Source organism: Branchiostoma belcheri, unplaced genomic scaffold, assembly GCF_001625305.1.
Source record: "Branchiostoma belcheri isolate BF01 breed outbred unplaced genomic scaffold, Haploidv18h27 scaffold152, whole genome shotgun sequence".
NCBI lineage: Eukaryota > Metazoa > Chordata > Leptocardii > Amphioxiformes > Branchiostomatidae > Branchiostoma > Branchiostoma belcheri.
In genome coordinates this window covers 1-8,563 of record NW_017802958.1, presented here as the reverse complement: position 1 = coordinate 8,563, position 8,563 = coordinate 1, and the positions used below count along the sequence as shown (strand labels likewise).

General features: G+C 39.9%; 1 protein-coding gene across 1 annotated transcript; it reads right to left on the bottom strand.

Moving 5' to 3' along the window:
- Positions 1–241: 241 nt before the first annotated feature.
- On the bottom strand, positions 242–8,274 carry LOC109465516. Its single transcript, XM_019762873.1, has 4 exons — positions 8,235–8,274; positions 7,744–7,818; positions 7,375–7,609; positions 242–320 (listed from the first exon to the last, which is right to left on the bottom strand). The coding sequence occupies exons 1-4, from the start codon at positions 8,266–8,268 to the stop codon at positions 242–244; spliced, it is 423 nt and encodes a 140-aa protein (XP_019618432.1). The 5' UTR covers positions 8,269–8,274.
- Between the last annotated feature and the right edge of the window lie 289 nt (positions 8,275–8,563).

The window sequence follows — 8,563 nt, the reverse complement described above, 5'->3', positions numbered from 1 at the left end:
GCCAAAAGAGCTTCAGGTGTTTGTGTCAAAGTACAAACGTCCTAGTTGGCATTAGTTAACATATGAACAATTGCCAAAAGAGCTTCAGGTGTTTGTGTCAAAGTACAAACGTCCTAGTTTACATTAGTTAACATATGAACAATTGCCAAAAGAGCTTCAGGTGTTTGTGTCAAAGTACAAACGTTCTCTCTCTCAGACAAAAGGAGAGAGAGTTGCAGAGTGTCGGGCAGAAGTCGAGGGGCTAAGGGTCCAGCTCCAGCAAAGGGAACAACGAGTTGTGGAGCTGGAGGGCAGGCTGGATAACAACATCAATGTCCAGCCTGCCAGAAAGAGGGCCAGGGTGTTCAGTCCTGTGGTACGTCTGAACAACACCCTGGTCCTCCTTAGCCCCCAGCACATTACAGGAGAAGAAGGTAGCATTGCGAAAAGGCTACCTCGAGCCATGCTTCGACACGTTGCCTACGAAACTGGTGAAAACCAATGTAAGTGTACATTATATTGTTTATAGAAATTAATGTTATAACCTCATTATACAGCACGGCTTCAAGATGCAGAGATACAATAGTTACAAGACAATGGTACCTGTGTAAGGTAGGAATAGGGATTTCTTTTGAAGGAAAGTAGCATAACAGAATTTATATATATGTGGAAAAAAAATCAGAACGTACATTTTTTGACAAATTATCTTATTTAGATAATCAAGCATATTATAATCAACGTACATTTCTTGACAAATTATCTTATTTAGATAATCAATATCTTAGATAATCAACTTATTGACATCACAAGTTCACCGCCACCATCACCAGCTCCACCACAGGGCCACAACAGGTAGCCCACCAGCCTACGAGTACACACCTCGCTCGCCATCGACATCACCACCACCCCGCTACAACAGCGGTACCACGTGGTGAATAAAAAATATACAGTATGTACTACACCCACGTGTATGCCTGTTCATTTTCCTATTATCAATCGTTCTACGGGTCAGGGTACGTACAAATAAAATCTTCTACATACCCTATGTGCCTATTCATACGCGTGTGGGGTCATGGTATAGCAAGCGATATATATATTATAAAACCTTCTTTGCGTCGCGTGCCTGTCTTTTTTTCACTCGCTTCCAAATAATGAAAATGCATACAACAGTAATCTGTCAAACCTACCATATAATCACAAGAGATAATAATTTATGGATAAAAAGTATCACTATCATAGCTTATGTTCTGTTTATACTGCAAGCAGAGACCAGATAAACACAGCCATTCTCGATCTCGGAGTGCTCATGGCATTTCAGAATGCGACGTTCCAGTGTTGGACCAGTTGAGTTCGCAACCGCTATGACCATGAGTGCGGTTCAGCCTTACACCGATATCGAATTCCAGACACGAACATCATTCGATTTCGTAGCACCAACAGAATGCACCACTATCATTGTGTTAATTATACCAAACAATATACAACATGCAGAACTGTACTGGACAATCTCAAGGAAGTTGTTCCCTTTTTTTTTTGTTTCTTTACCAAACACATCTGCAAAATGCATCAAGGGACAAGAGCAAACATGAAAAATTGATTTGAGGCATTAACATCCAACAAACCCATCTAACTTAGCTATACAAGCCCCCACTGAGCCAGAGGCACAGTCCCCGAGGTCTGGGTTTCCAAGAGGCTTGGCAGCTTTTTAAGAACACCTGACTAACACACCCCGAGTAAGCTGGATGTTCTGCCAGTTCCAATCGGTGTTTGCTTTTTTGTCACCTATGCTAACATATAAGATGTGTTTGGATTCAATGTTGCTATTATCTAGGACTGATTGTATTTCCGTGGTGTTTCTGGTATCGATGCTGAGATGTTTCCTCCTGTTGAAGTCTTCAGTCATCAAACCCAGACCCATGTCCATCTTGTCACAATCCTCTCTTGGTTGACCTGTAAAAATGAACACCTCATTTAGGACCACGTACTCACATGCAAAATTAGACATTTACAGTAATTCAACATGAGTGTGCAGCATAGTACAGTACAAGTAGCCAATTGTACAGACTCGTACGATCTGATATAATCCATTCAAATCCTGTCCAAACTGTTGTTTTAGGGGGCAGTTGTCATGCAAATTCCTATTGGCCCCTCGTGGTCTACGATCACCCACTCACTCACTATACATTTTAACAATAGGCAGCAGATAAAGGGCTGCAAAAATCCGTTACAGTTTTATTCTCGCTCTCATAATAACGTCGATAAACGTGCCGAAATGAGGGTGAATGTAACAGTTACACTATTATATCTGTGTTGTAGTTATCCGTGCAACTCTAAAATAGCCAAGCTATAAATTAAAATATCGGGTACCCGGTTGCTTGCGCTCAAGCTTATTCAGTAAACACAAAGAAAGGGCTCTTGTGTAACAGAAATTTTCGTGCACAGGAATTAAAAATAACCAACAAGTTGCAGTTCACACCCACATTGCTCAGTACGGAACACAACAAAGGCTACCTTTTCAAATATAAGCTAAATGTGACGATCAGATTCAGAATTATCGTTTTCGCTCCAAGTAAAATCCGACGAAATAAAAATCTCGATTTCTAACAAAGGACTACGGGTTGAACGCCTTGAGTGACCGTAACTAACAAGACGGTTCCTCACCAGTAACATCTACAAAACCAAATACACTGCGAAACAGCTTTTCTATGCGACAATTGCGGGTTCGTGAGCAAAAAAAAACATACTCCAACTTCAAAGAAGAGAACACAAAACCTCACCTTACAATGGCCGCCCTGAACTGACGCTACGATCAGGAGACAATCGCAGCATTACAAGTATATCCATCCGCTCAGCCATCTGGAGGGTCGAAAAACCCCAAATAAAGGGCTAAAGAACTCTACACCTCAGAGACATGGGATCGTTAAAGTTTTATGTGGTAACTACCAAGTCATCTTCATATTTGACTGACTGTTACTGTATACGAGTCCTGTTTGCTTTGCACTACTTTATTGCAGCGAATCGATACATTCTGTCTGGCGGGGGATAATAGGTGGGGCCTATCGAAAGCCGCGAGGCTCGTTTAGGGTTTTAAAAAGCATCGTTCTATCCAACTTTGGCGAGCAAACGAAACATATTTCAGTCCGAACCTCTGGATTATTACCCTCGCCAAGGTTATGTTTTCAAAGCAAGACGTTCGTGTGTGTGTGTGTGTGTGTGTGTGTGTGTGTGTGTGTGTGTGTGTGTGTGTGTGTGTGTGTGTGTCGTGTTGTGTGTGTCTTTTTGTCTGTCTGTCTTTCTGTCTGTCTGTCTTTTTGTCTGTCTGTCTGTAAACAAAATAACTCAAGAAGGGCCTTGGAAGGGAACTTCTTCAAATATTTTGACCATTCTTGGAACGTTAACATTTCTCATGTGCTGCACTTGAAAAATGTTTCCTTATACAATGTCATTACTGCAAAAATGGTGCTCAGTGGAGGACGTGTGTTGACATCATTGTGATGTGTATTGAGTATACTGAAAATAGATTTGAAATAAAAGGAATTAGTAACAATCCTTGGTTTTTTAGATAAAAGGAATAAGTAACAATCCTTGGTTTTTTAGATAAAAGGAATAAGTAACAATCCTGGGTCAGAGGTCACAATCATTATGCGTATGCAGATTTATGTTAAGGATATGCAGATGCATGCAGAAATATAGCTAATGGCTAATTAACGACATACAATCGATTATATTGATATATTCATAATTATGAGTTAATTTATTCATAACTATGAAATATCTATGTGCAATTATGAATTAATTTATTTATATTTTTATATGATATATATTATGAGGGTTTAATGACGTCATTGGAAGAGGTCAGGCAAAGTTAAGCGTGTTCTTTTTCAACTGAGATAACCAGGGTAACATATTGTCAAGCAATGTTTTATTAACCGCTATGGCAGAGACAAATACAAAAGCATGTCAAAAAGCTTGAACTGCAAAACACAACCTTGGCGACTTTTGTTACAGGAGGAGCAGGCCGTGGCAAAAGTTTTCTTATCAAAGTAATCAATGAATACTTGATCAGAATTTGTATGGTTATATACCGGACCAGGGGGGGAAATGATACTATCCCATCATCCTTTGCAATACACATCCCACAACACGTGTCCCAGATGGCTGACTGTCAGCACCAGACATATAGTCTTGTCATGTTTCTTTTAAAAGTGCAGCAACGGCAACAATCAGTAATTTTTGGTTCTTTGAATTATCAAAGGACTCAAGTAGTGTATGAGGCTATCTGACTTTTGTAACTTATGTACAACTTCTTACATTGTGTCTTAAACATTTATGCAAACATTTGCTTCAAAAATGGTGCTCAAACTTCACCAAACTTAAGTGCTTTTCTTCAAACTCTGTTGATTGGTGATATTATACATCTTGTGCATCAGAAAACCCCAAATGCACCAAAAAGCACCCATGGGAAACGGAAGAAAATTGCATTTGTTGATGATTATAACATAAATAATATCAAATATAATATTTTCTTTCTGATACCAGACCCTATACTTCGCTCTGGAAAATGAACACGCACACACACCACATAGAATGACAATGACAATGAACTTTACTGCATATTCACGCTCTACATGAGCCAAATACACTAAGTTAGATAACTTGGGTGCAAGTATAGAATGTTACATTTCTGTGTTACGTCTCTATCTACATGATGTATCTACAGGATCTGTCTACAGGATCATCACAGGATCTCTTCTCCCTTTTTGAAACATGTATGGGCAAATTTTCATTTACATCGTAGTGCTTGGATGTCATAATATGTTTAACATTTCTATTTTCGGTAAGCATGCATATTTCTTTTCTAACTGTAAGGAACTGACAAAGGATTTCCATATGTCAGTGTACAACGAGCATTCTAAGACAAAGTGTGCTTCATCCTCTATCTATACAGTTACTGTGACAGAGAGTGCAAATTCTGTTACGTGGGGGAGTCTGGTTATACCTACCAATTTCGATCTGTAATTGGCAAGAAAAGACTATTCAAATCAAGGAGGTTAAATACACGTATTTAACCTCCTTGTTCAAATCAATGACAAAATTAAGGATTAGTTGCGAACTCAACTGGTTCAACACTGCACCTAATGTTTCATGTTCATGCGACATCGTCGAAAAAGTCGCATTCTGAAATGCCATGAGCACTCCGAGATTGAGAATGGCTGTGTTTATCTGGTCTCTGCTTGCAGCATAAGTTATTATCTCTTGTGATTACATTGTAGGTTTGACACATTACTGTTGTATGCATTTTTCATTATTTGGAGGCCATTACTAGTATGGCAGGATACATATTGATTGATGGGTAATGTATGCATAGTTGGGGATTGACTGGTCTATTCAGTTTGATGATACCAACGATTGAGTTATCCCATGAAGGGGTTTATTACTATATTTATTTGAATATTGATGTTCTATGTTCCCATCATAATGATTGTTTATTATCAGCAACATATTGATTGATGGGTAGTGTATGCATAGTTGAGGGGTGTGAATAGTACATAGGGTATGTAGAAGATTTTATTTGTACGTACCCTGACCCGCAGCGCGATAATAATAGGAAATGAGCAGGCATACAAGCACGGCCCGGAGCAAACCATTTGCAGGGGAGTTGACTCTTTTTGCTAACATTTGTAGCAAGTTTCCTTGTTGAATAGAAATACTAACCATTTTGTCATCAACCAATTTATGTAGCAATATATAACAAAATAAAGACCATGTCAATACATCCAAATGACCTCAGATGACTTCAAACGGAAGCTTGCTCTATTCTTTTGGCCCAAAATAACCACAAATGGAATGCCGGTTCTGTTCCGAAGTTCCGGTGAACTCATATGAACTCTGATAGAACAGGTAAAAAGATCACACTAAAGGGCATACAATAGACAATGCTGTGTCAGAATTTGTCTCAGAAGAACTGATTGATGCCAATTTAGACTCGATATGTGGGTCCTTGGAATCGGGGAAAGATGCACAGGAACAGTGGCAAGCGGACGGGAAGATAGAGGAGTGACTGTAATGGTTTGTTATATAATTTAAGTTTGTATGTGTTATACAGGAAAGTGTCAATCTGTACTGTGTACGTTTTGATAGGCTATATGATAATAGCGTTAATGACCTGCCCCGAGGTGAATGTGGTGTGATAAAGCCTTGGCAGTTGCTATAGCCACCGAATAAAGCCATCGAGTGATCGACCATTTGGAGTTGGCGCGTGTACCTTTTTAAGTCATATACCCGGAGCGGCGTATTGTCAGGAATCACATCATGAATATGTAGTGTTACACGAGTGAAAGAAAGACAGGCACACGACACAAAGAAGGTTTTAACCCTACCTAGACCGGGCTTTTTTTGACATGAGGGGACCGGGGGGGGTGCTCTTTTGACCCCCCCTAAGAACTCGCGAACGGTATACTAGTGAAAATTTATCATATCTACAATTTTTATGTCGTTATGATGTATTATGACGTCATTATGACGTCATTAATGTGATTTTATTGGCCAAAACCGTCTAAATAGGTTTTTCCCTGAAAACTAAATGGTATTCAACATAACTGTACCAAAAGTGCTTATGACAGAATAATAGGGTGTACTTAGTCTTATGTTGCCCATAGCAACACCGGTGACGTCACAAAATTACGTCATGCATATTTAAGATATCCGCCATCTTGGATCATCAATCTTGAATTTTTAAAAATTGTTTTTTTTCATGATAAGCCTAAAATACATTGTAAACATACTAAAGACCTTCATCTAAACCTTTTTCGGAAAAAGAAATGGAAGTATTGATGAAATTTTAATGAAAATAACCTGTATATACCTGTTCTAATGATATGATTAGCATAAATTATGCATTTTTAATGATAAAATTTACATAAAATTATATGGAATGTTATTAATATTAGAAAACCTGAGTAACTTGACATAAAACCCATAAAATTCTATTGTTGAAACAAAAAGTACAAAATTTAGCCAAAAATGCCTGTCAGAAACCCGTTGCCATAGCGACACAAAAAATGATAATCTTATTCCAATGATAGAGAATTGTTGCCAACAATATTTTAGGAAAAGTCACCAAGTTTGGCCGTCCTACGGCTAGCCATTCAGACGCTAGGTGACATCAAAGTTGCCGCGGGCACTTTTAGCCCCCCCCCCCGGTCTAGGTAGGGTTAATTGTATGTCGTTTGCTATATCATGACCCCTACACGGGTATGAATAGGCACGTAGAGTATGTAGGAGATTTTATTTGTACGTACTCTGACCCGTAGAACGATAACGATAATAGGAAAATGAACAGGCATACACGTGGGTGTAGTACATACTGTATATTTTTTATTCACCACGTGGTACCGGTGTTGTAGCGGGGTGGTGGTGATGTAGATGGCGAGCGTGGTGTGTACTCGTAGGCCCGGTGGGCTATCTGTTGTGGCCCTGGTGGAGCTGGGTGATGGTGGCGGTGAACCTGAGATGTCGATCAGCTCCGGTGATGCTGGCGGTTCGACGTACACCTCCACCACGCTGGCGCTGTCCTCAGACGCCGATTCCGACTCAGTCCTTTCTCTCAGAGCTTCGGCGTAGTGTTGTACTGTTCATGATGTAAAAGATACGACGTTTAAACAACTACCACTGTATTTATAATGTGATTCTTACACGTGATAACTGTATTAGGTACTAGGCATAGGTATTAGATATACATGAGGGTAATGAATAGAAACTTACGTCTGTTTAGGACGAGAGCAGTCCTTATGAGCAGGCGATGCCAATCGTCCACCAACCTGTCTACGCACTGGAATTCTAGTAAGGGTAAGATGATATACTGATAAGTTAGAGACAGGTAAGACGGATGTGTGGAAACATGGTCTTATTTATAATACGTAACAATATACGAAAGTAGGGTTTGAAATTCCGATATATACACGATATGTAACGATATATGCACGAAAAAAAACGAAAAATTGTATGAATTTGTCCAACATAAAACATTTCCAAGTAGATGTATAGTTAACTTTGAATGAGTCTTTGGAAGAAAGTGGTATGATGACATGTTCACGTAGTAGTCCAACATGAAAAACAAGTGTAAGAACGAACGAGTAAATGTACAGTTAACCGTGGCTGTTCGTTCTTGAAGTTGAATACACAGGACTGTAGGGCGTAGGGGGGAAAAGTACAATTACTGATTAGAATTGTCTGTAAACCAAGTAGAGACTTACCGTCCATAGTTGTGGTGTCCGAAAGCTGCTGCATGTTAACTCCGATCCATACAAAAGGATATATATAGGTTTTACAGATCGGTTAGGTCGATTAGTGAAGGTGGTGGTGGAATTTCTACTTCCCTCACTCTGATTGTCATCTACAGTTCGACCGTCGCCCTCGTATTGAGGATATACACGACCTGTTGTTCATACTCCCACGTCAGGTCAGCGGGGTTGTGGTGGGGGTGGTGGTTGCGCACGTGGTGTTGGGGGCCCCCCACCTGTTGTTGATGGTCCCACGTCAGGTCAGCGGGTTGTGGTGGGGGTGATGGTTGCGCACGTGGTGG